Source organism: Ilyonectria robusta, assembly GCF_021365365.1.
Source record: "Ilyonectria robusta strain PMI_751 chromosome Unknown BGZ61scaffold_29, whole genome shotgun sequence".
Taxonomy (NCBI): Eukaryota; Fungi; Ascomycota; class Sordariomycetes; order Hypocreales; family Nectriaceae; genus Ilyonectria; species Ilyonectria robusta.
This window is the reverse complement of record NW_025764463.1, coordinates 259,099-285,584: the sequence shown is the minus strand read 5'-3', so window position 1 is coordinate 285,584 and position 26,486 is coordinate 259,099. Positions and strand designations below refer to the sequence as shown.

Genomic DNA, 26,486 nt, shown 5'->3' with positions numbered 1-26,486 from the left:
GTGACTGGAGCTGGCGTTGGCGATTGTGGAACAGGCAGTGGAGTGATGAAGGTAAGAGCGGAGACAATGGGAGTTTTCTTCTCGTAATATGATTGCCACGCTTTTCCTTTTGTAGGCGCTTGAGCAATCTCCCTGAAGCTCTAGTGAAGGCCCAATTTGGCCAAGATCAAGCCGACACAGTCGGTGATAGCTGTCACGTGACCTTGTCGGTCATTAGATTGGAGCATGATGCTACCTTTAAATCCACGTGATCTTGTCGGTGCTGGTGATGTCGGCCCGAAAGAGTCACGTGGTCTTGTCGGCATCAAGACTGAGTGTCTTAGACGAGGATATATAGATTACTTGATGTGATGATAAATAGATTTCTTCTCGATTGAAGCCTGGAATCATCGATCTCTATTATTGAATATCTTCGTTTATGATGGATAACCAACAAGCACAAGTTGTGCGCATCTCAACGCCAAGAATCGCCCATCTCCCAGAGACTGAGACTTCACGCCCTGTTATTCTTGAGCCGTACCATGTTGATCTCATTGAAGAATATGGATACGTCAGCCGAGAATACTTGATAAGCGGCGTGGCCGCCGGAGAGTCGTACTGCACGCGTCTTCTCTTACGTTGCCCAGCCAATGTCACCCAGTTCACGGGCTTCGTCGTTTTAGAGCCGTCACACTTGTGGGGAGGAACCAGCATTTGGCGTCACATTAGTCGATGGGTCATGCGTAGTGGTGAGTGAGATTACAGTCCGCTTGGAGACCCTACTGACACTTTGCAATCAAGGCCATGCTTGGTTAGAGGTCGACTCGCAAGCTCCATCTGCAGTCGATAAGATCAAGAACGTTGACCCAGACCGCTACAAGGAGATTCATTTCATCCCAGGTCCACTGGCTCGGGAATTCCAAGAAAACATCCCTTTCGTATCCGATGTTACTAAGGAATCACTCCGTGAAGCATACGATGCTTTCAAGGCTAAATGGTGGCCCGCAACACCACAGTCGCCAGAAATCATCGCCGCCTCCTCGCATGCTCTTCGATCCAGCCAGTTGGGGCTTACAGCCACTCGGGTGGTACTCTCTGGATTATCTCAAACAGGAGGCGTGACAAGGCACTTCATCACGCACTCGTCTCACCTGCGGCTGCCAGATGGTGGTCTGCCATTTGAGGGATACATCCCTTGCCAGTCTGGCGGTGAAGCTCTCCCTGACGTTCAGGGCGCAAAGATCGTTGAGTTACTGGGAGAGTCTGAATTCCTTTCTGTTAGACTTCCATGCGGTGTAAGTGGGCAGATGAAGGACACTGTTCACAGGCGTCCAGACAGCGATTCGTTTCGGCTCTATGAGATTGCATCTATGGCTCATCGTGAATCCAGAGAAGCTTCACCTCTGGAAATGGAAAGATGGTCAGTCGCTGAGCTGCATGGTGCAAAATGGAGCACCTTCTCAAACTCCTTCATCTATCATGCCGTGTTTGAAGCTGTAGAAAGATGGACGAGCGAAGCTGCTATTCCACCACCTCCCAGTGCCACTCTACAGACAAATGGCTTGAGTGATGAGATCATCCGTGACGAACACGGCAATGCGCTGGGAGGAGTTAGAACATTACATACTGAAGCTCCTTTGGCAAGAATTGTTGCAGCCACGCCAAAGGGCAGGCCCAGCTGGTATCGGGGTAAGTAATCCACCTGGCCTACAATAGTAATCATGGGCAATCTAACCAATTAACTAGGATCTGAGTGGCCCTTTGATTCCGAAAAACTTCAGTTGATGTATGGATCGGTATCTAACTATCGAAGAATTGCAGGACAAGCTCTGAATTCGCAAATTCAATCTGGCTTCCTTCTCTCTAGCGATGCAGAGATACTGCGGCGTGAAACTATTGAAACGGTTGTATTTTAAATCAGTGTTAGATTTGGTACGGTTTATTTGATAATGGTGATCGACTTTTAGATGATGTGGAGACTAATAAAAATAAATATGATCTGCATTGACTAACTATAGAATATTCTTTTTTACAAAATAGGTATCACTGTCGCTCACGCACAAGCTCTGTGTCAGCTCCACCCGAGGTGGCACTTTGATATGTGCTAGAGATACAGAGCAGCTTTAGTAAAATTATGAATTGCTTTCGTCGGCTTTATTTTTTCAACTGTAATTGGGCCAATTCGCTAACTAATATCCAGCTCTACAACAGCGTATACTTGCGCTTATAATTGCGTTTCTTTTACTCACACTTGAAGTCAGGTTGAAAGTACCCCCCCGCGCTAAACCTGCAACAGCACAGAGCGGTATTAACGGGTATACAGGCTTAACGCCGACTTCTACGCAAAATCGTAGACCCAATCAACACCAGGTGGGAGAATGACACTTCTGGTTGGTTCATTGCCACGGCCATTTCAAACTGGCGATTTTGTATTTAGGTGAGAGTTAGAGACTTCTAGTTGGTTTGTTGCCACGGCCATTTCAAAATAGTGATTTTGTATTTGGAAATGACGTAGATTTGTACTGCTGGGGAAGTATAAATTTGCCCCCTACAGCAAACAATTATTAAATATCCTAGTACTACTTTCAATACAATATTGGCTCCCGTCACACAACAGTGTTGACGCCTGGTTACCAATTATCATGGCCTACTCTCTCTACGATGCAACTGTCGTCATGGCAAAAGGCGCTCTGATTTCCCTTAACAAAATGCTCACTGAGGCCGAGAAGCACCCCAACTCGGCCACTTTCTTCACCGCACGCCTCATCGACGATATGAAGCCTCTTACCTTCCAAGTTCATTACGCCGCCTTCCAGTCACAGGCGCTGGCAGCAAAACTATCCGGTCAAGAGCACGCCGAGCCAGAGGAGGATCTTGATACCTATGAGAAGATGCGAGCGCGCATCCAGCAGGCTCTTGATGCTCTCGACGGAACGGACAAGGATACGGTCAATAAGCTTGGCGAGACAACGACTTCATTCACTCGTCGTGAGGAGGCCATGGAGGTACCTGTCAAGGCACTCGTTGGACTGTTAAATATGCCCAATATTTATTTCCATGTCTCTATGGCTTACGCAATCTTGAGGAAGGAAGGCGTGCCACTAGGGAAAAGAGACTGGAGCCGGGGCTTTGTCAGGGATTATGTTTGAGCCAGATCTTGTATCAAGGATATCACAACCGTGTTGGAGAGTCGCCATGCTTGAAATCCGAGATGTGAATGTTCTTAATAACTCATGTACAGCAGCATGAGGAGTAGAGGAGCCATATGAGACCTTGCCACCTCATTCGGAGACAATTTGGGGTGTCCCCTGACGCGACTTGAGGTAACTCGTTCCTATGGTAGGTCTAAATGCGGCAGTTTAATTAAGTTCACTAAAACCAAATTGGAGGCCTGGATCTTCTCGTTGTTTGTATAGGTATTATTCACCTAGTACTATAAATGAGTGGAAGAGGTCTTAAAAGCCCTATTACTATGGACTTTCAGCTTTCTGTTCTTGGGTATCTTGAACTACATGCTCAAACAACAGAATGAGGCCATCGTTTCCCGACCTTTGCGCCTGTTCTTGCGGCGTTTCATTCCGGGAATTCTTTCGCCTCAGATCCGCCCCATGCTCAATCAGGACGCGAGCCATCTCAATCTGCTCGTATTGTACAGCGACGTGTAAAGCGGACATATTGCCCATACGTGAAGTAAGAGAGAGATTGACGTCTACGCCGTTTTCGATCAAAATGTCCAACAGCTCCGGAGTGCCGCACACAATACTCCAGTACAGGGGACTTTCTCCCGTGGACAAAATCTTATGGTTGACATCTATCCCAGCTTTGATGAGCAGCTTGGCATACTCCAACCGGCGGAATGCGCAACACCTATTGAGCAAGCTTTCTCCCTCGGCGTGAGCGAGCGTGTCCAGATCAGTGGATTGGTCGAAGTCGGGGAACCGGAAATTCGGATTGGCTCCAGCCTGGAGAAGAAATTGAGTGAGGGTGATGTCATCCCAGTGGAATGAGAGAGACATTGGGGTCTCCCCATGCATTGACTCGCTTGGTAGGCGCTTCAGATAATCTTGATCAATGTTGATATCGCCAGGCTGATACCGTGGGAGATAGGCATCTATGTTTGCGCTGTGATCGAGCAATATCCGCACTGCAGTTAATCTGCGGTGTAAAAGTGCGTGCATTATTGGTGCAATGCCTGCACTCAAGGTCAGTCTTTCCTAAAAGAAGCGGCAAATAGCAGAGCTCTAACCATATGTATCCCGTTGTTCGGGGTCAAGTCCCTCTTCGAGAAGAATCCTCAAACACGCGTCATCCTTCATCACAATCGCCTGGTGGAGTAGAAAGGGACCTCGTGCGCCTGAATTCAATCTCCTCTTTATGATTAGCGAGATTAGTGGGCGCAAGCTCTCAGGTTCCTCTGCAGCAGCAATAGCCCCGATAAGCCGTGACGGGAAGTCGCCCATGGCGCAGCCTTTCTCGACGAGAACTACTGCAGCCTGGGCGTTGATTGATTCTCCACTCGTTGCGAGTTTGAAGGGGGTATCGAGGGTATTGTCCTTGGCATTCACCTCTGCACCGTGTTCGAGTAAGAGGCGTGCTGTCTCGCCGTCATCGTGAATGGCCGCGTAGTGAAGGGCAGTGCGACCATCGGAACCTCTTTCACGTGTCGAGGAGCCTGTGGAGAGGAGCTGAAGAATGAGGTTTCTGTTGCCGGTTTTGGCGGCTTTGATGAGCAGTGGCTCGTTGGATAGATCAGGACTGCTCAAGGGTCTGTTGGATTGATGAGTCGAGTTCCTAACGTTCTATTCGTGTCAATGCTCACAATGTGTCTGTTAGAACGGGCTCTTCTAGAACGTCGTAGGAATCCTCTCGCTCTAGAAATCTTCTCATTGGGAGGCCAGCATCGGTGATGACAGACCCCGAGCCGCGTCGGTGTCCCGCTGTGACGCTTTCCAAATCTGATTCTAGTCTCCTCCTCAATCTCTTTCCGTTCTCGGGGCTTTGAAATTGAGCTGAAAGCTTCTCATACCCGATGGCAATGTCGTTCCGGATCTCGTCCTGTCCTTTACCAGTCAAGTGGCTGGTCAATTACATCGCGGGTTAGCTTTGAGGGATTTCCAAGACCAGGACGCCATGTCAATTGAACGTCAGCGAAGAGTGCATACCCATTGAGGACCGATACAGCCAACGTGAGTCTCGCTGTTCCATCTCGGAACCGAGAGCGCTGGGTCCTAATATCCCCTTTCCGCATTGTCCAGTTGAATGCTCTCATTGAACGCCTCCGCCAATTGCCGCCATCAACAAATGGCTCAAGTGTAGTCTTCAAGCCTTCCATAATGACAGAGCTGTGCTGCACACAACCGGTGACTGTTTCAACAAGTGTAGCGTCATTGATTCGGATTTCATTAGTCGCGCATAGTTGCTTCGTAGATTGCAGCACCGACGAAAGGCTGTCAAGCTCCAAGCCGAGTTCGCGGATATCTTGGGGCGCATCTTTTATTTCCTGAATCAACGATACCAGGCCCTGAGCCGTCGCAGTCGCCAATGCGATGATCCCTGCGACTCCAGATATTACTGATAGAGGGTCACCCATCGCTTCCGCGGACGGACCAACAAATCCCGCTCAATAGTCGTACCGAGATATCGTTGATGGAATATGAAGCCAAATTGCTGGCTCGTTGATGAGGGATCATGTCATTTTTCAGAAGACAGGTGCGGGGCCTGTCCAACGGCTTAGTCAACCAACTGAATATCTTCAACCCATGATATCGCTGCATTGTGGCAGGGGATGCCTTTCCTCACCCCGCTTAGAGCTGACGGCCAAGATTACGAGCCATACTCCCAGGTTCAATTGACTTGTCGGTCGCTACGCCCTTGACCTGACTTAACCAGGGTTGGATGAGTCTCAGGTGCGGACTGGGGGAAACAAGCCAGGTCCGTGGTGGTAGTGGTCCTGTGTGTGGCATCGCGGAGCAGCCAGAATCAGCTTGGTGGGACATGTGAGTCGAACAACTGCCCCAATGCTAGCGTTCCTGTGTGGATTTTGAAAAGAATGAGGATGGATGGCCTCTCTAATATTGCAACCTTGACACCACGAACGCTGATGTTTAAAAAAGACTTGGCGAGATGCGGAAGGAAATATTGTGTGGTGCCTCCTTTGTATTGAAAGCAACAATCCCGTACCGATTTGAGTCCTGATGACGACGGATTCTATTGGTATTCTCTCTATGAATTTTAACTACTAATACAAACTGATTTTTGCTAAGACGACTGTTGTAAGCCCACACCCTGTAACTTGACTCCCTCAACGAACGAGACTGGCGGAGTATATGCCTTCCTGCCATGCGTCACATAGGCAATCACGGCAATAATCATCACACCGACCCATATCAAGGGCGCCCAATTCGCGGAAGCCGTGTCGACGGGCAGATTCGGAGGGAAGCAACAAATAATAACGATGAACAAGCTGTAGAGCACAGAGAACGCATTAATTGCCAGCCCGAAGCGGCCCAGGCTCCACCGAGCGAAAGGCAGCTTCTCGCCTTTGATACGCTTGAGCAGTACGCAGCCAATACTGAGGAGATACGTGCTCATGATTCCTAGCGTCGAAAGTGACACGAGAACGGTGAAGGCGACATCGGACCCGATTTGAATAAGACTGAGAAGGGCAGCGCCAATGGACATGAGATAGACTGCGTGAAAAGGCAGGTGCCACTTCTTGTCCCTGTAAGTGCCGTGGCCGTTAGTGCAGAACATGAAGAGCTGACATGAGACTTACACATGGCCGATCCAATGCGACCCTGGAAGTCCTCGGTCCCTCGCGAATGCCCACGTCTCGCGAGCGCAAGTTGCAAGTGTGGTGATGTTTCCAAGATAGACCAAGAGCCACAAGATGACGTTGAAGAACAGGTTGAGACCTTGGGATCCGGTTCGGTCGAACAAGGTGATGAAAGGCCAATCCGATTCGATGACTGTGTCGAGCGGGCCAATGCAGAAAAGCATGGTGATGAGCATGATGAAGCCGAAAAAGACATTGCCCACGTACGACCACCAAATCGCCTGCGGCACGACAATCGACGCGTTCTTGACCTCCTCTGCCAGATGAACGATACTGTCTGAGCCGAAGCAACACCAAAGGACGTAGATTTGTGACGAAATGTAAGCAAACCCCATGTTATTCCACCCGCTCTGGTCCGTAAATTGCAAAAACACATCATGTGCCGAATTCTTGTCGCAAAGCACCCACAGAGGTATCATTACGACAAAGAATCCAAGGACATGACCGATCAAACTGGCTGTTTCCAGTTGTGGGAAGAAGGCAGTGCCCCAGGTGTTGAAGGCAATGGTAACGACGATGACGGCCCACATGAGGAGGGCGATTTGCCAGGTTGTGAAGGCAAAATCAGGCATGGTAACGTTGATGCAGGCCTGGACTTGGTATGCCATAGTGTAGCAACTGCTGGCGAAACTCGCGAGCCATCCCAAGGTTGTCATCCAGCCAGAGGCGTAGGAGAGGATTTTCTGGTAGCTGGGAGGCGAAAACTCGCTGACCCAATCTGTTCTGGTCAGCCCCACGCGCGTGGAGAACAATTGTCTCACTTACGATACTGTCCACCGGAAGTTGGGGCCATGGAAGCCATCTCAGCCAGGCTCGCGACGACGGCCGAGTACGCTGTGGTTGTTGCGACGAAGCACCAAAACACGCCCGCGTAGCCGCCATTGGTGAAGCCTGGGGCCAGCGAAATCAGGACAAATTCCCATGTCGCCATGTAGATGGCCACGAAGCCAATGGAAGACCACAGTGAGAAATTCCGCTTGAACTGTTGCTTCTTGCCCAAACGCTGCATGTCCAAGTGGTCCTGGTGGTCGTTGTGGAAGCCATCATCATCATCCACGGCCGTATTGCCAGGGAGCAGTGGGGCGACACGCATGTCCGCTGAAGGGTCCGAAGACGACTTGGAAGGAATATCGGCCATTCTGGACAGCTGCGGAGCTGTCTGCGGAACGGCCCGAGGTTTTCTGCTTCTATCGTGGGGGAGGTGGCGTTGATGATTTCTGTACGAAAAATGTGTCTTTATCTACAGATGCGCCAACCAATCAACGCCCCGCCCGCATTGACGAAATTAATGTGTTAATCTGAGGTGGCACTGATCTTGTTTAGACGGGCCCTACGACTGCTTCTGTCTTTAGCTTCGGGTGTAACCGCCAGTCCCGGCCTAAGTATCTGGATCCTTCTTTAGAAGCTTTGCACTAGGGTTAAACTGGAAGGTCTTGGAACATTGATGCTTAGAGTTTTATTTTAGGAAGATGCTTAATTAATGTATTATATAAGGGGTTTTTTTTTTTTTTTTTTTTGTATACGAGCGGTCCACGATTCGTCTCTTGAGGACGACTGGCTTGTGTCCCTCATATATGGGCGTCCCTCAGTCCGACACGATATCGGTAGACTCAGCCCAGGTGTCGTCACCGTCGTCGTCAAAGTTTTGAAATGACAGGTCAAACCAGTCATCCGACGCTCCGACGAATTGTGATTGCTCCTTCCAGTCGTCTTGGATGTCTTGGATAATGCATAGTGCGTCGATCCAGATGTACTCGTACCCGCGCACCCTCGCAACCTAGATCCCATGCTGATGCGCCTTGCTCAGCTGTGAAGGATTTCTCCAAGAAGAGCTGACCTAGTCTCCTCTCTTAGCTAGATCATGCCGTACTTGTTTCCGACCTGGCCATGCAAGCCGCTAAAGTCGCCCCGAGAGTAGGGGAGTGCCGCGTAGAGCCCTTTCAGGCCCGGCTGCGTCCCGAGGACCTTCATTTTCGGCCCTCCAATGTACACGAGTCTTTTGGGGACCTATCTTGGCTCGTGGTCCCACACTCATTAGCCGTGTCTCGAACATACAGTGTGATAAGATCGCAGTAAAACTCGGTGTGGAACGGCTAATACCATCAGAACCATAATATCGCCAAACCCAAGATTTTGAGGACTTCATAGTGTTGCAAGGTTCAACGCCTTGTTTCCGCTGTTAGCGCGTCCAGCTGAACGTTGGAAATGAACTAGAGATGTCGTAAGCAATCTGCATTGTCTTGGTTACAGGTTGGCAAGAAGTAAAGCACCTATCATGTTGCCTTTGTTGTCCTGCATCCCTCGTTCCTCGCCGATACAAGAGGATATTCCTAGCAAGATGGTCGCATTGGCCGCCACAGAATATTTCTGTGGATCGAGCCCAGAGAGAACGACGAAGCCGAGCCCCGAGTGAACTCTCCGTGCGAATCCCTCCAATTTCTTGCCGAAGGTCGGAAGCGGAAAGTTGGTAGGACTGATGTCGGGTCCATCAAGTCCGTGACCTGGTCAGAGTCCCTTCATAAGTTCGGAATCAAGCCGTGGCTTTGCTATTGTGAGTTGCAAACCTTTGAAAACCTCCAAAGCTTCCTGGATCTCCTCGATATCATCACTAGCCAGTTCATACGTGTATTGTGATATACGTAGACTATGGCCATCCCAAGCCATGCTTCCTACCGTCCGTGGCATGGTAAGAACATCTTTGTGGGACTTGAAAGGCGAAAGGTCGTCGTCGCCAAGAATTTCATCTGGAGCCATGGCAATAAACTTGGCTTGTTCTGTGGTGCGGATTAGTACGTCGAGCGTGATGTGTATGAGGGACTATCAGCTGCAAGTTTCCGAATATTAACATGATGAGAAGCATGGGTGGCCCAAAGTGGTAATGCACGGTTCATATAATTTCGTCAAGCAGCCTGTCCTAGCAAAGTAACCTGGAGTCTGAAGCGCAACACCCACCTCATAGAGCAAGTGTCGGCTGCCGATGATTTCTCCTCCCTCATGATGCGGTTGAGGTGCCCTGGATGCCTCAGACTACAGAATTCCTAGACTACAAAACTGGCCAGGTTCCGGTGTGTTCTTGCGCACATCTCCAACAGCCTCGGTTCGTTTTCCAGAGTCAGAGCGCCGGTCCTGCAGAAATGCGCTACCCATTGTATGCCAACAATGGGCTTGAAGTCGTCCCGAAACAATGCGGCCATGACCTCGGACTCTGTCATGGTGACGAATTCAGAAACCTCGCCATCGTTGGGCTTCGGAATCATATCGGTAGGCAGTTCCATCTCGAAGACGTGGAGTGCGTGAGGGAAAGACCCCGGGTTGTTGAGATGGCTGTGTGACAAATGATAAGAGACAATGCCGCAAGGTCGAAGGTGAGATGTCGAGAAATCCTTGGGGATGCTGGCTTCCTCAAATGCCTCTCTTACCATGGCGTCGATGATGGGTTCGCCAACCTTGATGCCTCCACCGGCGAGCGTGTCGAGCTTCCCGGGATGGATGGGCCTCGTCTCGGACCGTCTCTGAAGCCAATACAGCCTTTTGCTGTCAACGACGGTCCAAGCGATCAGGTGCACGCCAAAGCAGATTACGCCGAGCAGTTGGCTCCCAAGGTTGTTCATGTTGAAAACATGCTCACCGTCCGGAGTGTAAACGGCCATTGGCTCCCCGCTCCAGGTCATCTCCTTGATCTTGCCTTCTTTCTTGGCGCGGGCCACGGTGTCATTGACGAGTTCAGTCCGCACGTCGAAGGGAGTGCCTGGACCAGCTGGGACATGCAGATTCAGCGTTCGACGTGCAGGGTCAATGGTCCAACAATCGGGCCATGCGACGTTGTCGATGATGGAAGAGTGGACGTAACCTAAAGGCTTGGGATACTCATCGATGGTGAAGTAGTAAAAGTCTTGCATGAAGGTGACGTACGCTTGTGTGTCGTCGGCATAGTATGGGAAGCTGTGGTTTCAAGGCTTAACTGGGGATTCTCACACAAAAACAACGCACATAAGGACCACGTACCTGTCGATGGCTTCAACAATGTCCAATAGGTTGCGGGGCATCTTGGATCTTGGGACCGGTTCTAGGGCGTGGAACATGAGAAGCGTGGAGATTTTGATTTCGGCTTTTGTAGAAGGTAAAGTCGTCGTGAATGTAGGATGGACGTAGGCCACGACAGGTCAGCTGTCCGGCCGAGAGTAGACGACTGACTAATCGCAGTGCGCCCTCGTCTCATCAGTCGCCCTGCCTATCGACGAGGCGTGCTGGGCAACATGATTCACTCCACGCTCTTAGTGGGAAGGAAGAGCGTGCAGTGAATTGCAGGTGTAAGGAAGACATACCTAGAGAAGGTATACCTAAAGAAGGTAGACCTCAAGAAGGTAGACTTTAAGAAGGTATCCCTAAGGAAGGCATGGCGAGCTGTCCCTCTACTGCATCACCTACTGCCTAATATTAACAATTCCGACTCTCTCTTCCTTTTGTCTGCCACAGCACGCTCATCCACTGCCAGAAGCCATTCCACTCAACATGGCGAAACCGGGCGAATTCACCCATCACCAGATGCAAACGTTGCGGGAAGCGGCCGCTATTCTTGGCGTGTCGGTGTCTGCCGTCATCGCCTGCGAGGATGGACTGATCTCTCCTCTCCAGTCCTTTGGCGAGCCGCTCTTAGTTCCACCGATCGACAACCCATCTATGCCCAGCCGGCCAGACCTTGTCCAGTTTTCCTCATTTGACTTCTCGGCTGGTTCTGGCCTGGGCGATATTGGTTTGACATCGAGCGACACAATGGGGTTGATGGACGCGAACAATATGGAGTTGAATGCGGCTGGTTTGCCCCTGGGCTGAGGGTGCGTCAGTTTGATCCGCCGACAGAGCCGGAGGACGACTGCAGAGACAACAAAACCTTTGGGGGGGCACGGCCGAGGGTACTACGCCATTCCTTTCGTCACTACAAACCCGGGTGAGACAATCCGAGCCGTCAATCAGTTCATCGACGAGAGCGTGCTGGCGTACATCGAAGCTCTCATGGATTACTCTTGGCCCCTTGTTTCCGACGTCAGATCCGGTAAGTTTAGTCTCTGGGATATAATGTGCCTTCAAACTTGGCTTTCTTGGCATCCATGATTCTGACTACTCATATAGAACATTCTCGTACGCTAGACCTTGCGATTCTGGACTGTCGCACGGTTCATGGAAGATGGCTGGAGATATGCTGCCCATGACAAGCTTGGGGCCGAGGAAATATCTCCCCCACGGCGCTCCAAAGATAACGTCGCACTTCCCCCATACATAGCCTTTCAGTTCACTTCCATCTTAATGGAGAAAGTGCTTCAACCATTAAGTCGAGAAGTATTAAAAGGGCTCGAGGTGTTGGCTATGAAAAATCAACCCAGCAACTGGTTTACCATCTTCCTTGTTGTCTTCATTCCGATGCACAGTTTTGAGCCCATTCTCAAGCACGAGGTCGACTTTACAAAGCGACGTCAGCATCCGGTAAGCTATGGTGCGGTTTCGTAACAAGGCTTTCCCTGACCTTGCCTAGCTCAGGTACTACGACATGAAGCTATTCGTGGCTATCAAATCAGCGCCAAAGGTTTGCTCGCACACTTCCACTACGAGAACAAGGACAAAATTCCGTTCTAGCCTAGCTTCAAGGCTATATCCGACATGTGTGGATAAGAACATTAAAATATGGCACTCAGCTTAGTTAACTAGGTGAAGATTTCAAGTTCACCATTGTTCACACTTAGTGGCTCTAGGGTATTTTCGCGGTCAGCTTGAGGCTGTGAGATTGGGACCAACTTGATGCAGTCATGATTGGTTGCGTTGATAAGGCCGATTGTCTCGTGACCAACATCAGCCTGTTTCGGCTTCACAGTCCAATTCTTTTTCCCCTCACCATTCATCACAGATCGAGAGAATGGACGACATGTTGCCAGGGCCAGTCGGTGACTGGAAACTCGAGACAACCGTTTGTGAGGAATACACACTCCAGATCAGACACGTCTCTAACAAAGCTACGGGTCTCTGGCGCACGCCAGTTCAAGAGAAATGGCAGCGCACCAAGAAGCTCGGCCAGGGCGGTTTTGGCGTCGTCTGGCTTGAGCAGTGCACCGAAGGCGTGAGCGCCGGCCAAGTTCGAGCTGTGAAACAGATCCAGACCTCATTTGGGAACCAGACTGTGACACCCAAGATGCTGTCCAGCGAGCTGTCAGCTATTTTCAATTTTTCTCAAAAGCCAGTATGCTCTGCGTCCTCCTCTGTCTCACAATCCCACCTTTATTAACGCTGAAACAACAGTATCGAGACTGCTTCGTCCAGTCTTTTGGCTGGTACGACAGCCCCGAATGCATCTTCATCACCATGGAGTACCTTCCTTTGGGTGACTTGGAGAATCACATAAGTGAGCGTCTTCCAGAGGCCCAAGCACAAAGAATCACGCTCCAGGTCCTCCAGGGACTTGCATTTATGCACCGAAGCAAATTTGCTCATCGCGACTTGAAGCCAAGGGTAAGATCTCCCCTAATAGCGACGTGGAAAACGCTCAAACCTTTTAGAATGTTCTCGTTCAGCACCAAGGGCCCGATTGGTGGGTCAAGATATCCGACTTTGGAACCAGCAAGCAAGTCGGCACGACAGTTCTCCGCACCGTCATCGGCACCGAGCACTATCAAGCTCCCGAAGTCAGGGGAATCTATAGGCCTTGTGACCTGGACGACGATGACGACGATGGCGATCCTTCCTACGACCTTGCCATCGATATCTGGGCCGTCGGCGCTATGGCATTCCGAATGACGACTGGCCGAGTCCCATTTCCCGGGAAGAAAGATCTGACTCGCTACGTTCTCAAAGATAATTCTTTCCCGGCTGAAGACTCGCTCAGTGAGGCGTATACCGCCTTTATCACCCAGACGATGCGTCCTTCTGCTCGCGACCGTCCATCTGCGAAGAAAGCTTTAGAGAGCCCGTGGATACGTGAACAGCTGCTGGATCCGCAAAGCTCAAGTCTAAGATCCGACGAAACTGCAGGATTACCAGGCTCTGGGTTACAAAGAGGTTACGAGGCTTCTGCAACATGGTCATCGTCCAACGGTCTCTCGGATTTGTTTGATGATAACTCCACTACGCTGAGACAGCCCGGTCCTGGTTTGGAAAGTCTTAATGGCGAGCCAAGCAAAACCGCACGTCGGTAAGTAAGCTCTCACTGCATCATGCAATAGTTGACTAACTGATGATAGGGAATCGGTTGACGATCCAGTCTCCGTCTTGGCTCCCGAGTCATTAGACACGATGCGACAAAAATCTATCACTTCTCAGGATACCGGCTCGTCTGTATCCACTGAACAGACAGCCAAAGAGTTGCCCCACAGCCTTCAACCCAAATTGCTTCCCACAACTCGCCGGTCTCGTGCCTATGTCGACAGCGAACTTAAGTCAGTCCAGATACTTGAAGGGTTCGAGGATGTGGTCAGCGAAGTCTCTTTCTCGAAAAGCGGCAAATGGCTTGCGACACTATGCTCCTCCTACATCCACATTTGGAGTGTGGATTATTTAGGTACTGTCACATTGAGGCAGTCCCTGCCAGTGCAACCGCCAGAGTCTGTTCGTTCAATCTCTTTTCGGGATGGAGACAATCAGTTCCTGGCGTTTGTGAGCCAGCCAGGAGCTGAGGGAGCGATGTTGAGCTGGAAAGTTGATCAACAACAGAAGTTCCAACTCTTGCAAAGCGTCCCAGGGCACTGCCCAACAGACCTTGGAGTTCTAAAAGCTATGTTTTCCCCCAATGGGTTATTCTTTGCAGTATCATGGTACACTGATCCCAATCGGTACACGACAAGCGTCTATAGGACAAAGCCCGATGGCCAGCTCGAACGTATACATGTAGATTATCCTGAATACTGTGACGGCGGATTTAGCGATATACTTTTCTCAGACAATAGCGTATGGTTCTTTCAACGGGAATATCGCTGTTATTTTTTGGATCTCAATCGTACGATTCGGCTTCGGAAGGATGTGCAATGGCGGTGGCCGATTACGGTATCTCCATCCGGTGGACTGCTACTATCGCATGAGATGGATGAGCCGTATGGCCCCATCATTGTCGGATTGCAGGGGGCAACGCAAGGGCAAATCGATCTGCACCCGAAGCAGCACCTGGAGCACATGAGTTTGAAGTCTATGCTCAGGCATGGGATCTTCTCCCCCGACAGCAGAAGGATTGCGGGAGCAGACGATGATGGTCAAATCTTTCTATGGGAAATGAATGAAATAGGCAACTTTCTACCGAAGGAGACGCTAAAGGGCGATGGGAACGAAGTCTCGGCAATTGCTTTTTCGCCGGATGGTCGGTGGCTGTTGGCAGCTTCAAGGGAAAAGACCATCATTATCTGGGACGTCCCAGTGCGGTAAGGCCAATTTTTAAGCACACACTTTATAAAGCATAATCCTTTCCTGCCTCTCTCTCCATAAGGCTGAAGGTAGGCTTAGCAGAAAACCATCCTGCAATCTCGCTACCAACAGTTGCATGAGTGAAAGCAGCCTCCTTATCACCAATTTTGACCAATTCTCCACCCCGCCCTGCCGCTGCTGCGTCTGCAAGAAGCTGCACCCGACAGCAAGTTTCGAGGCTCATGAACCAGAACACAGTAGCCTCGATGGACTGGCCAGTCGTGAGAAGGCCATGATTGGCCAAGATGGCAGCCTTTTTGTTGCCCAGGCTTGCGGCGATGTCACGGCCTTCGTCCGCTCCAAGAACAATGCCACCGAAGGAATCGTAAAATGCTAGGTCATTGTAGAAGGCGCAAGAGTCCTGCGTAATGATTTCGAGCGGGCGACCAAGCGCCGAAAATGCCCTCCCGTAGATGGAGTGAGAATGGGCGACGCAGTTAATGTCTGGTCGAGCCACATGCACGGCATGGTGGATTAGGTATGCTTGGGAACTTTTTAGTAACTGAAACTGGAAAGTGGAATTGCACAGAACGAACCTGCAGTGTTGAGCAACTTGACGGGACCACCATCCACAATCTTGCCTTCAGAGTTGACACGGATGAGGTCTGAGGCTTTCAGCAAAGGCCACGCCACGCCAAATGGGTTCACCCAGAAGCTTGTTGGTTCGACGGGGTCCTAGCAGATGATTAGCTCCAATCTATTAGATCAATGGTAAGTAATGAGAGCCATACCCGAACCGTGATATGTCCAGCTACCCTGTGTCGCCGCCAGTTAATCGAACTAATTCAAAGACCAATCCCCATCCAAGAACTCACCCTTCATCAAACCCAAGCTTGGCAAAGATCCGAAAGGCCAAGGCCAATCTGCCCTTTAAGTACTCCCGCTCTTCGAGGGGATCAGCAAATTTAGGAGTGGGCAAAACACCGGTCGAGGACGCTGGAAGATCCGTGGCGGCCTGGGCATCGTAGCTGGCGCCGGTCTGGTCTGTGACAATGCCTGATACAGCTGATGGGGCCATTTTTTCAGGTTTAAAAGGGATTGGAATTGAAATGGATCAAGCTTGTCAGAAGATAAATGAATTCTAGGGGAATTTGCTGGCTTGAGTTGGGTCGATAATAATCATCGCCATCCGACACTCTAAGTCTTATAAGAATGGGCTTTGGAGAAGGCCAGACCAAACTACCTCTAGGCACGTGGAAAACTAAAACTGATGGCCTCAACGTAATTGCCATTCCGTCATTGGCCAAGGATCATAACCTTCCAACAGGCCATTGAAAGGAACACGAGTGATGAGGATTCGCTTCCCCGCAGAGGCGCAGTCGGCCGGCCGCAGCTTCGGCCGTCCGCGGGGTCCGCCGGCCTTTGGCGCCGGGGATCGTCGCCGTGAAATTGTGGCTCCGGCTCCGACGGGGTCGGGGAGTCGGTGAGATCTGGAATCGCCGGTTGCAGGATGCGACGGTATCTGTCAGGCGGAGATACGTGCCGAAACAGAGTTCTAGTTTGACCTTGGATCATGGATGCTTCACTCGACCGGATATCTATTCAGGCTAGTGGATTTCATGATAGATTCATACTAGATGCACCTTATTTTAGCCGGAGAGCATGGGATTGACCGTGTACCCCTCATAACAAAAGAGGGGGTGGAGGCATTCTAGACCCGTACAATTATCACCTTTGGATCCCAACCTCTATTGAACGCTGAGTCCTCACTCGAATTGACTGAATCGATCCGTTAGGAAATGAATGATGGGATTGAAGTACCATTTAGTAAGCTAAACAGCAACAAAATAGTTACATCCTACATCTTATAGCGAGGACTTGACATCGCCACCGTAGCCAACCCTCCTCACCATCTTCTCATCCAGCTCCTGGACCGTCTTCACCCCGGCCAGTCCCATCGACTGGTCAAAGTCAGCCAAAATGCCGCCCAGCACATGTTTGGCCCCCTTAGTACCCGCGATGCCCAGGCCATATATCACAGGGCGACCGACCAGCACGGCCTTGGCCCCTAGACAGAGTGCCTTCATGGCATCCGCACCTGTCCGGATGCCCGAGTCGAACAGCACCGTCATCTTATCGCCGACCGCCTCGACAATTTCCGGCAGCATCTCGAGCGACGCCATGGCACCGTCTAGCTGCCTGCCCCCGTGGTTACTAACTACGATGCCGTCCATGCCAAACTTGAGCGCCAACCTGGCGTCATCAGGGCTCATGATGCCCTTGAGTACAATAGGACCATCCCAGTGTTTTCGTAGAAGCGCCAGGTCCTCCCACGGGTGTGCCTGGCCCGAGAAGACATCGGCGATCCACTGCTGGGAGGCTTCCAGTACCTTGTCCTCAGGCGTACCGCCTCCGGTGCGCTCAGCGAACTTTTGCCTGAACACCGGGTCCGAGAAGCCGATGGCATTGCCCTGTCCAAGCGGGAAGGGGAGGAAGCCGATGTCCAGATCGCGCGGGCGCCATGCCATGGTGAAGGTGTCGAGCGTCACAACCAGGACAGAACAGCCGGCATCTCGCGCCCGTCGCAGTAGCGATGCCGTGATGTCGTCGTCGCGTGGCCAATACAACTGGAACCAGTGCGGCGTCTCGGGGCCTACAGCGGCGGCAATCTCTTCGATTGTGCTGGTACTGGCAGTGCTGATGGTGAAGGGGACGCTCAACTCTGCACAGGCGGCGGCGAGGCCCGTTTCTTTATCCTCGTGATAGGCGCTCTGCACGCCAACGGGCGCCATGATAAACGGGCTCTCTGCAAGGCCAGTTAGTTAGGCCTGGGGCAGCAAACTGGAAGGCCTTGGCAGGACCGTCTCCTTACCATAAGTCTTGCCAAAGAGATCGACCCGGAGATCTCTCGGGAGGGTAGGTCTCATCATCCGGGGGATAAGTTTCCACTGCCGAAAGGCAAGCCTGTTGGCATCCATGGTCGAGCCTTCGCCAGCGCCCCCGGAGACGTAGTTGAAGCCCTCCGGCGACATGGCCTTCTTTGCCTGTTCTTCAAGCCCATTGGGGTCTGTAGTCGTGACAGGGCCATTGCCATGCAGTAACTTATTCCTATAGATGTCGTATAGGTGCTCGTGATATGGCGGGCGGCGTTCAGGTCCACTAGGGGTCGACATGATGAACCAAGATTATGCACGAAGTGATAATGGAAGTCGGGGTGGCGCAGCGAATGCCAATGATTTCATTCTTTCACTGGGTTAGGGCCCGCAACCTTTTAGCTTGTGTTACATGATGTACGGCCTCGGCATTTTCGGCATTCAGCAACCCCCTCATCTGCCGGTATCCGCGGACAGAAATGCTCGCACTTGGTACGAGGCCTCGTATAACGGAGTGACGTTGGTGATAGATACAGTAGGCCCTAAACCCCCAACCCCCTCCCCAAACCCCTAGTTCCACAGAATTGACTTTTAGTTTTGTCTCCATCTCTTCTTTTAGCGATTAGTTGAGTGGCACATGCAAGGGAACTAGCAAAAGGCCGTCCTTTTGTGGGAGCCGAGGCTTGAGCTAGCTCTATGCAGTGTGGCGGACCTGTCTTCTCTTCCTCAATGCCCTTAATGGCATAGACGCTCGACACCCCCTCCACGACTTATCGAAGATCCAACTAGTGTGGAGGGCTTCCCCGCTTCTTCTGGGGTCTCTGATAAAAGTTTATGATACCAAGAGCCGCTTAATAACCTGCATTTGCCACACCAACGGCTTTTTGCTCTCCCCGCAACTAAACTAGGGCGTAGGCAATCTATTTGAATAGCCAGCTGTACAACCTTGCAATTGGGACATAAATATACCCGCGTATTTTGACAATCTTCAATGGTCTCTTAAACTTTCAAAGAGAAAGAAGAATATTTGTCCTTCCATCCTTTCGACTCCGACTCTCCTCGCCCGAAATATAGTCTCTATTACGTTTAGTCGCTCACCAGCCGTCACGATCCCTCGTTTCTCAACAACAGTAAGAAGAAAAGGAGAATCAAAAAAGAGTCCGCAAGGCCGTGATTCGACATCAATCATGAGCGACGATTCTAAGCCCGGCCCCCCCGGAGCCTTTGGCCTCGAGGGGGATGCCGATACTACTAATGAAAGTTTCGTCGAGGAAACGTCGATCGTATACCGCACATACAAACGACGCTGGTTTGGGCTCATCCAGCTGACTCTAATGAACATCATGACTTCGTGGTGTGTAAGTCCTACGATTCCATCCTCATGAAGCTCGGAAAATATTCTAGGGATAGAGACCTGACAACCAGTGCGATTATAGTGGCTGACATTCTCTCCCGTGTCCTCCAAAGCCGCAACCTATTACGATGTGCCCGAGTCAACTATCAACTGGATCAGCACGGCCTTCCTGTTCGCCTTCGCCCCCGTCGCCCCTATCGCCATCGCCGTTTTGCACAAAGGGCCCAAAGCAGCAATGGTGATCGCTGCCGTTCTCCTTTTGGTGGGAAACTGGGTGCGCTATGCTGGGTCGACGCAACGATCGGGCGGCAATGTCGTCGCCCCTATCGTTGGCGAGATACTCATCGGCTTCGCTCAAACCTTTACACTATCGGCGCCAACACGATACTCCGATATGTGGTTCACCAACCACGGCCGCATCGCTGCGACGGCCCTGCCAAGTCTCGCCAACCCGCTCGGGGGTGCTCTGGGGCAGTTGATCAACCCGTTCTGGGTTAAAAACCCAGGCGACATTTCCCAGATGGTCCTCTATATCTCCATTATTGTATGTCCCTGGCTTTTTCTGTCCTTTGTATAAGTATACCAATCTCACCGAGAAAAGTCTACCGTCTCTGCTGTCCCGGCGTTCTTCATCCCGGCAAGTCCACCAACGCCTCCTGGGCCGTCCGGCGATATTTCGAAACTCCGGCTCAGGGAAGGGCTGCGGATCATGGCCAAGTCGCTCGAGATATGGCTCGTCCTTATTCCATTTGTCATCTACGTCGGGTGCTTCAACTCCATCTCGACGCTACTCAACCAGATAATGGAGCCGTACGGCTTCAGCGATGACCAAGCAGGAATTGGTGGTGCGGCTATGATCATCGTTGGCCTCGTGGCCTCGGCCATCTCGTCGCCTATCCTAGGCCGCACCAAGGCGTTCGTCTTAGCCATTAGGCTGATTTTCCCTATTGCCGGTATCTGCTACCTTGTGTTTATATGGATGCCAGAGACAGGGTCTGTGGTCGGCCCTTATATTGTCCTCTCCATTCTCGGCGCCGCCTCCTTCTCTCTTCTTCCCGTCGCCCTCGAGCTCCTCATCGAACTGAGCCACCCACTCAGTCCAGAAGTCACATCCACCATTGCATGGTCTGGCAGCCAGCTCCTCGGCGCCGTCTTGATCATTATCAGTGACGCTTTCCGTGCTGGCCACGACGCCAGCCCTCCAAAGAATATGAAGAACGCCCTCATATTTCAAGCTGCGTTGGCGCTTATTGTGGTCCCTTTGCCACTATGTCTAGGGCTGTTTGGGCGACAGAACAAGGTCCTCTTGCGGCGCAGTAACATAGACGAGCAGGGCCCTAGCACAGCTACTTGAATAGTCTATCGGCGATTGAAGGAGGAGGCGAGGAGGCGGTAGGGTATCTAACATACCGGTATAGGCACTACTAACTCAAAAGATTGGTTCTTCACCACATGTATGACGGCCGCGCTCATTCTGGAATGGCGGCCTTGGGTAAGCAGGAATCATGGGGTCTAGGTCCTGCTCTGGATTAGGACCATGGGCATGCTGGGTAGTTACTATCTCGTGTATGAGATACGAGGGCGCTTACTGGGGTATGACTAGGCGGTTATAACTGGCGGCAACAGATACCCTACACTTCTAGTAAAGCAAATAAATTCTAGGGTATTCAATGCACCCGTTTGCAGTGTACCTTTATCTTCATAGCTAACTAGCTTTATTTATTTGGTTTTTGTTTTTAGCTTTGCTAAATATTATAAGATAGATTAAAGCCATATAGCAATCTCAAATAGTAAGAATTAATAATAAATACTATATCTAGTACCAGAAGAAATAGTAGCTAAATAATACGATGATTACCTACTAGTCTCTGGCTGAAGCTTTAATTTAACCCCTTTAAGTTTAACCCTGATGTCTGTAGATAATAGGGTCAGTCAACGACCCTATATCTGTAGTTAACGACCTTGAGATAGTAATCTTATTCCCAGCAATAGGATATAAGGGAGACTGACGTCTCCCATCATCGAAAGACCAACTTCCCTTCTGACACTCATCCCATCCCAATAACCTTCATCTGAATAACTTGTCATTATGTCGACTATCACTCGCAAGGCCCTTGTTACATATATCCCTGCGCATCAGGGATACGAAACTATATTCCGGCCTAGCTTTACTTATTTCGCGAACAATATTTATCTCCACAGGGATCCTAGACTCTTATAGTTACTAGCTCAAAGCAAGAGCTCGGTCTTCTTTAAGCGATCCAATACATCCTTGTCTTGTTTTCCGACATTCCATCGTCTTTATAATACCCTAAAAGCCAGAGATAGCCTCCCAGTGTTCCGTCCGCCCCCTCCACTCTGGCGAATGAAGCTGGATTGTCTTCCGGAACGGGCCAGAAAACACCCTGAACGTTACAAGCGCCACCATATCCTGCGGATCGAAGCGCGTCCTCCCACGGGTGAAGTTGATGGGCATGATCCGCTCCGCTCTGTTTCTCGGCGACGCCCTGTTTCTCGGTGATGTCGACTCTTGCAGCAGTCGGAATCTGATACCGGAGTTGCAGAGCGTCTCTGCATCCTGAGACCCCGGATTAACACGGCAGAAGATCCATCCCTGGACGTGGTCGGCTGGCATGTCCTCATCCAACTCGCGAGAGAAGCAGAAGAGGCTCGCAACCAGGCGTCTCGCGACAGCACACACGTGGTCATCCAGAGAATTGAACCGCGAGTCTAAATACGGCGCGCGAGATTCGTTACTGAGATACGCTTTGAAAGTCTTGTTCAAAGCGCCCATTTCTTTGACTTCGTCCATCTTGACGCCCTTGGACATGGCAATGTTGAGCCGGTGGCAGTGTGGCCGAAGTTGCTGGTCGAGCATGTTCTGCATGAAGTCTTTCCACGCATCCTCACAGGCCGTCGTGCTCTTGATGGTGTTGTACGACGTCTCGACTTGCTTTCGTATACCACCGGGGAGGAATGAGATGAGCTTCTCGGTCCTGGGGTCGTCCTGCGTTCGGGGTTTGCCGGCGATGTCTACGACTCGACCGGTTCCGATGGAGACAACAATGTCGGGTCGGGAGCAGTCGGGCCAGATTTTCTTGCTCTCGGAGACGGCCAATCTGATGGGGTTGATCTCGGCCATGGCGCCGTCCTCATAAGTTCCGTGGTGGTGAGTGAAGGGCTGGAAGTAGAAGGGCGCTGCGGTTGTTGCTCTCGCACTTGGTCTTGATGAGCAATTGCATCCAGTTATGTCTTGACAGAAAATTCACTTACGCTTCCCAAACCTTGAAGTCTTGCGACTGATGCTCTGCTCGAATAAGAGGGTCTTCTACCAAGCCAACTGAAGTAAGCAATTGCCCAACTTGGCGAACCTGTCATACTCACCTTCGCTATTCCCGCTTGGATCTCTTGAATAGTTTGCCACCAAGCCAGCCTCGTTCTGGGACTGTAGGCAAGTCACAACGCCAACTTTGACCCAGTCCGCCTGCTGTCTGTCCCCGTCGGTCGGCCCAAACAAATAGGCAGTTTCGCCGAACTGATCCTTCAGCGCCTTCTCGATGCCCGCACTCGTGTATCGGAACGAGCAAAACGGCTGCACGACCGACTTGATGACCGGAGCTCCCAACCTCATTCGCAGAGAGAAGGCGCTCCTGGCGAGCTTCTGGAAGGTCGAGATACTATCCTTCGGACTCCATCCCTGGTAGAAGACGCCCAATGCAACGACCCCCCCAGTGCTTGTGCCGACTACGAGGTCAAAGAGTTCGTGTATATGGATATTCGCCTCCTTCTCGATCTGGTTCAGAAAGGCTAGCTCTACAATTCCTCTCACGCCGCCCCCGCTATGAGCATGCGTCAGTTTCATGCCATATGCTTGATAACACGGAGGGAAAAGGTGTATAATTACCCATCGAGCGCGAGAACCCGCGGACCGGCTGTCTTTGGCTTCACTCGTATACTCCAAGATGGTTTGGTGAAAGAACATCCTAGCGGGCAGCGCTTTAGCTGAAGAACAGGGTTGTAATCGACTTCATCAGCGAAGCGGTGAAGACACTCCTCGCAGATGCCGTGGCCCTTTTCTCGACAAGGGAGCATGTTAGTCGGGCAATGGGACAAGCACATGAGACACGTTCTCTGGCTGCTCACTCCTGCTATCCCTGTCCCTAGGGCTAACGCGGCCAGTCTCCGCATGCCGGAACGTTTGCTCTTCAGACGCTTAAGCTCGTCCCAGATCAATTCGTGGAACCTGTCTGGATCCCACGAGCACACGTGGCTATGCTCTTCGACGTCGTCCACTGAAATCCCGACGGATTGACGATCTCTTGGGCGCTCGAACTGGTGGCCCTTGCGGTGCAGGTTGTAATAGTTTCGACAACGTCGTTGGCCTCTGCGATCCATTGCTTCGCAGCGCCAGTCTCTCCAGCGGTAGAGCTCAAAGCCGTGGCGAGCTTCCTGAACCAAGGACTCCTTTTGCTCTTGCAATTCTTCTACTTCTTGTAAGCACGTCTTTGAGAACACAGGAACATGGTAAAAGAATCTCACCCTCCACCCCGCCCCATGGAAGCTGGACGGCGATTGAAGCGCCGACAAATCGCGCCATGTCATCGGCGACCTGTTGTTCGCCACCGACCTCGTTTGTCTCGTCCAGACCACGCGTGCGGGCAAGATTTGCCATCACAGCTGCTAGATGCTCAGAGAATAGCTTGGGCCTTAGTGCAACCCCTGCTGCCAGGCGATGGAAGTCAAGCGACGAGCGATAGTCCTTGGCCAGTGCCCGCAGCGAGTCATTCAGATACGTGTCCAGAGTCGCCACGTCAAATTGAGTGTTGGAAGACGTCCTCTGATCCCGGATCACCTTTGTTGACGCTTGAATATCTTCGTAGAGCCGCTGAACGGCCTTAGAGATGGACGCGGCCGCACTGGGCATGCTGCGTTTCCCGTAGACTGGAATGGTGACGACTTTGATGGACCGGTAGTAACATTCCAGTACATCTTTGGCACATTGGATCCTTCGCCCTCGTTGCGTCCAAAGGTCGACCAACTCGTGGTAGGTTTGGCTCTGCTCAAATTCGCGTAGCATCTCTCGCGTGAGGTCACGTCGAACGCAAGCGTCGGGGTCAAGATGCTTGTTAAGGATAATGATGACTGCTGGCTTTACCCTCTGGTTCAGAATGCGATCGTAGGCTTCTTTGGCCCATTCGATCAATCGCTTCAGAAAGTCTTGGGAGGATCTTGGTTGACGCACCGTTAACGTGGCTCAGCTGCTGGTCAAGAACTCTCTCACCTGGGATTGTTCGTCACAAAGCAAATGACATCGGAAAATGCGTATAGAATCTTGGGATAGACTCTCTTCACAATTCTTTCCTGCGTCTGGTCATCAACGTGACCTCTTGGCCGCCTTGTTGTCGGGTCGTTTGGATACGCCGCCCCGCGAGGCAGAGAAACCAGCCTTCCCCATTGTAAATTTACGGGAGGCTTTCGAGCAGTTCGGTTGTAGTGCTCTATGTTTTCAAACAGTTTTCCCTCGCGCGACTCGGTCTGATTCATTCGGTGGTCGCGAGCTGTGCGACGCTGGTTCAGAGATGCAATCTGCTCCCTCGCTATTGGATTCGCGCCGCCAACAAAACCCTCACAGTCTTTTTGTGTTTTTAACATCATTTAAATTTCCATTAAGAAGTGACTACAAGAGTAAGACGTACCGGCGTAGAAGGTGGGAGAATTGGTGAAGCGGGTATTTGGATCAACGTAGACGTGAATATCGCTGCTCGTCGACCGGAAGTCGTCGTCCGGCAGCCCAGGAACAGGGACCGAGTGCAGCTCCGTTTCACTTGGCCTGATCCGTTGGATCATGGCTCGAATTAGCGTGCTCTTCCCGGATCCGGTGTCGCCGATGAATGAAACAAGGCTCGGATATCTCCGACTCGAAGTGGCCGGGCCTTGCTCCAAGATGCGCTGCAGTCGCGGCCAGACGTAGATCTGGGGCTTTCTACCATATTGGTAATACGGAACGCCTATCCACGTACAGAGTGCATCTTCAGCGTGCAGAGCCTTTATGTCGTGTCTGAGAGGCGTCGTGTCCAGCAGATAGCGCGTGAAGACGTAGTCCACGTAGCTGATCTCTTCACACATCTCGTCAAGCCTATTCGCCCCGGCGAGCCCGGCATTGAGCTGATGGTCTCGACTTTTTCTCAGGCACGAGACATGCGCAGGCTTGTGCGCTGGACCACATCCGCTACACAATACGAAATCCCGGAGGTGTGCTTCGCGGTGGCATAGATAGCACCTTCTCGATATGTTGAGCCTTTCCGCTTGATCGTCGATGCTTTTGGTTTCGGATGGTGTAAGTTCTCAGCAGAAAATTTGAAGCTTGCATGTACTCACAAACGAGTGGACGGAGACGGCCATGACACGGGCGTTTGCCGTAGGCGTTCATGGCTCAAGTTATCTGGCGGTGATTGCAAGGCAACGCGGTGCCTGGCAGCAAGATTGCCAAGAAGATCATTCTCGTCATTGTCGGAGTCCAAATCACGGCGGGTATCTTCCCGTCTTCGGTGCGCCATTTTTCTAACGGACGTGGCGGGCGACGACGACCAGAATCGAGACACACACGAAAGTAAGTGAGAAGAGAGAGGCGGAGTCACTGAACTGGTTCTAGATCTGTAGCGTGCTAGAGCTGAATAAAAAAGTGAGACAGGCATCCAATCTAGACCTGGTGGCTGAAGTCATGCATGCATATTGTTATCTTTAGTATTTGCGAGCCTCGATCTAATTTGTCGCCTCGTCGAGGCGACTGGCGCTAAACCTCCCAATCTGCCTTGCTGAGGCCAGCAGGCATGCTTCCAAGCCTGATTAAGGCAAACGGACTTGTTACGTGGCAATGTGCGAAGGGCTGGATTTGAAATCAAGCCCAAAAGGGCCTCCTGCAGAAAGCTGTCATATGTGTGTAAGCTGGAAGGATGGTTGAATATTGTTACACTGCCGGGTTAAAGGAAGAGGGCGGTTAATGTACCAATGCAATTAAAGATAAAATGTCAAGACCTTTGGCAACCATAAAGCCAGGATATGTTCTACT

The 26,486-nt window shown here is 51.3% G+C and overlaps 13 protein-coding genes across 13 annotated transcripts; 6 read left to right on the top strand and 7 right to left on the bottom strand.

Annotated features, from left to right (window-relative positions):
- Positions 1 to 421: 421 nt before the first annotated feature.
- Positions 422 to 1,895, top strand: BGZ61DRAFT_366022 (uncharacterized protein; the record flags this gene model as incomplete). The annotated part of the gene is made up of 3 exons (XM_046241648.1): positions 422 to 728; positions 781 to 1,668; positions 1,726 to 1,895. 3 exons carry the CDS (start codon positions 422 to 424, stop codon positions 1,893 to 1,895), a joined length of 1,365 nt encoding a protein of 454 aa, XP_046097521.1.
- Positions 1,896 to 2,562: 667 nt separating this feature from the next.
- BGZ61DRAFT_461904 (uncharacterized protein) lies at positions 2,563 to 3,347 on the top strand. The gene has a single exon (XM_046247235.1). The coding sequence runs from the start codon at positions 2,622 to 2,624 to the stop codon at positions 3,126 to 3,128; it is 507 nt and encodes a 168-aa protein (XP_046097520.1). The 5' UTR covers positions 2,563 to 2,621; the 3' UTR covers positions 3,129 to 3,347.
- A 22-nt stretch (positions 3,348 to 3,369) lies between these two features.
- Positions 3,370 to 5,657, bottom strand: BGZ61DRAFT_461903 (ankyrin repeat-containing domain protein). Its single transcript, XM_046247234.1, has 4 exons — positions 5,142 to 5,657; positions 4,799 to 5,056; positions 4,226 to 4,746; positions 3,370 to 4,171 (listed from the first exon to the last, which is right to left on the bottom strand). The coding sequence occupies exons 1-4, from the start codon at positions 5,567 to 5,569 to the stop codon at positions 3,450 to 3,452; spliced, it is 1,929 nt and encodes a 642-aa protein (XP_046097519.1). The 5' UTR covers positions 5,570 to 5,657; the 3' UTR covers positions 3,370 to 3,449.
- Positions 5,658 to 6,137: 480 nt separating this feature from the next.
- Positions 6,138 to 8,047, bottom strand: BGZ61DRAFT_461899 (amino acid/polyamine transporter I). Its single transcript, XM_046247233.1, has 3 exons — positions 7,580 to 8,047; positions 6,755 to 7,532; positions 6,138 to 6,700 (listed from the first exon to the last, which is right to left on the bottom strand). Exons 1-3 carry the CDS (start codon positions 7,950 to 7,952, stop codon positions 6,238 to 6,240), a joined length of 1,614 nt encoding a protein of 537 aa, XP_046097518.1. The 5' UTR covers positions 7,953 to 8,047; the 3' UTR covers positions 6,138 to 6,237.
- Positions 8,048 to 9,058: 1,011 nt separating this feature from the next.
- On the bottom strand, positions 9,059 to 9,568 carry BGZ61DRAFT_538556 (uncharacterized protein; the record flags this gene model as incomplete). The annotated part of the gene is made up of 2 exons (XM_046254666.1): positions 9,059 to 9,315; positions 9,379 to 9,568. 2 exons carry the CDS (start codon positions 9,566 to 9,568, stop codon positions 9,059 to 9,061), a joined length of 447 nt encoding a protein of 148 aa, XP_046097517.1.
- Positions 9,569 to 9,852: 284 nt separating this feature from the next.
- Positions 9,853 to 10,860, bottom strand: BGZ61DRAFT_498724 (NUDIX hydrolase domain-like protein; the record flags this gene model as incomplete). Its single annotated transcript, XM_046251315.1, has 2 exons — positions 9,853 to 10,756; positions 10,820 to 10,860. The coding sequence occupies 2 exons, from the start codon at positions 10,858 to 10,860 to the stop codon at positions 9,853 to 9,855; spliced, it is 945 nt and encodes a 314-aa protein (XP_046097516.1).
- A 466-nt stretch (positions 10,861 to 11,326) lies between these two features.
- Positions 11,327 to 11,647, top strand: BGZ61DRAFT_484302 (uncharacterized protein; the record flags this gene model as incomplete). Its single annotated transcript, XM_046249595.1, has 1 exon — positions 11,327 to 11,647. The coding sequence occupies one exon, from the start codon at positions 11,327 to 11,329 to the stop codon at positions 11,645 to 11,647; it is 321 nt and encodes a 106-aa protein (XP_046097515.1).
- A 345-nt stretch (positions 11,648 to 11,992) lies between these two features.
- BGZ61DRAFT_484301 (uncharacterized protein) lies at positions 11,993 to 12,445 on the top strand (the record flags this gene model as incomplete). Its single annotated transcript, XM_046249594.1, has 2 exons — positions 11,993 to 12,295; positions 12,350 to 12,445. 2 exons carry the CDS (start codon positions 11,993 to 11,995, stop codon positions 12,443 to 12,445), a joined length of 399 nt encoding a protein of 132 aa, XP_046097514.1.
- Positions 12,446 to 12,731: 286 nt separating this feature from the next.
- On the top strand, positions 12,732 to 13,995 carry BGZ61DRAFT_366257 (kinase-like domain-containing protein; the record flags this gene model as incomplete). The annotated part of the gene is made up of 3 exons (XM_046241667.1): positions 12,732 to 13,054; positions 13,144 to 13,312; positions 13,360 to 13,995. The coding sequence occupies 3 exons, from the start codon at positions 12,732 to 12,734 to the stop codon at positions 13,993 to 13,995; spliced, it is 1,128 nt and encodes a 375-aa protein (XP_046097513.1).
- Positions 13,996 to 15,233: 1,238 nt separating this feature from the next.
- Positions 15,234 to 16,268, bottom strand: BGZ61DRAFT_498723 (class II aldolase/adducin N-terminal; the record flags this gene model as incomplete). The annotated part of the gene is made up of 4 exons (XM_046251314.1): positions 15,234 to 15,733; positions 15,787 to 15,925; positions 15,982 to 16,006; positions 16,066 to 16,268. 4 exons carry the CDS (start codon positions 16,266 to 16,268, stop codon positions 15,234 to 15,236), a joined length of 867 nt encoding a protein of 288 aa, XP_046097512.1.
- A 787-nt stretch (positions 16,269 to 17,055) lies between these two features.
- BGZ61DRAFT_498722 (FMN-dependent dehydrogenase) lies at positions 17,056 to 18,363 on the bottom strand (the record flags this gene model as incomplete). Its single annotated transcript, XM_046251313.1, has 2 exons — positions 17,056 to 17,996; positions 18,063 to 18,363. The coding sequence occupies 2 exons, from the start codon at positions 18,361 to 18,363 to the stop codon at positions 17,056 to 17,058; spliced, it is 1,242 nt and encodes a 413-aa protein (XP_046097511.1).
- Positions 18,364 to 19,250: 887 nt separating this feature from the next.
- On the top strand, positions 19,251 to 20,771 carry BGZ61DRAFT_366262 (major facilitator superfamily domain-containing protein; the record flags this gene model as incomplete). The annotated part of the gene is made up of 3 exons (XM_046241668.1): positions 19,251 to 19,421; positions 19,500 to 19,961; positions 20,019 to 20,771. 3 exons carry the CDS (start codon positions 19,251 to 19,253, stop codon positions 20,769 to 20,771), a joined length of 1,386 nt encoding a protein of 461 aa, XP_046097510.1.
- Positions 20,772 to 21,728: 957 nt separating this feature from the next.
- BGZ61DRAFT_538550 (uncharacterized protein) lies at positions 21,729 to 25,543 on the bottom strand (the record flags this gene model as incomplete). The annotated part of the gene is made up of 8 exons (XM_046254665.1): positions 21,729 to 22,635; positions 22,691 to 22,745; positions 22,802 to 23,256; positions 23,322 to 23,488; positions 23,561 to 23,901; positions 23,957 to 24,645; positions 24,699 to 25,050; positions 25,114 to 25,543. The coding sequence occupies 8 exons, from the start codon at positions 25,541 to 25,543 to the stop codon at positions 21,729 to 21,731; spliced, it is 3,396 nt and encodes a 1,131-aa protein (XP_046097509.1).
- Between the last annotated feature and the right edge of the window lie 943 nt (positions 25,544 to 26,486).

What these genes read in the sequence shown, in the direction of transcription:
- BGZ61DRAFT_461899 (XM_046247233.1), bottom strand. Translation starts at nt 7,952, where the DNA reads ATGGCCGATATTCCTTCCAAGTCGTCTTCGGACCCTTCAGCGGACATG. An exon ending in AACTTCCGGTGGACAGTATC is followed by an intron (nt 7,533 to 7,579) that starts GTAAGTGAGACA and finishes TGACCAGAACAG; the next exon opens with ATTGGGTCAGCGAGTTTTCG. An exon ending in TCGCATTGGATCGGCCATGT is followed by an intron (nt 6,701 to 6,754) that starts GTAAGTCTCATG and finishes CGGCACTTACAG; the next exon opens with GGACAAGAAGTGGCACCTGC.
- BGZ61DRAFT_461904 (XM_046247235.1), top strand. Translation starts at nt 2,622, where the DNA reads ATGGCCTACTCTCTCTACGATGCAACTGTCGTCATGGCAAAAGGCGCT.
- BGZ61DRAFT_461903 (XM_046247234.1), bottom strand. Translation starts at nt 5,569, where the DNA reads ATGGGTGACCCTCTATCAGTAATATCTGGAGTCGCAGGGATCATCGCA. An exon ending in CCCGTTCTAACAGACACATT is followed by an intron (nt 4,747 to 4,798) that starts GTGAGCATTGAC and finishes TCAATCCAACAG; the next exon opens with ACCCTTGAGCAGTCCTGATC. An exon ending in CGAACAACGGGATACATATG is followed by an intron (nt 4,172 to 4,225) that starts GTTAGAGCTCTG and finishes CCTTGAGTGCAG; the next exon opens with GCATTGCACCAATAATGCAC.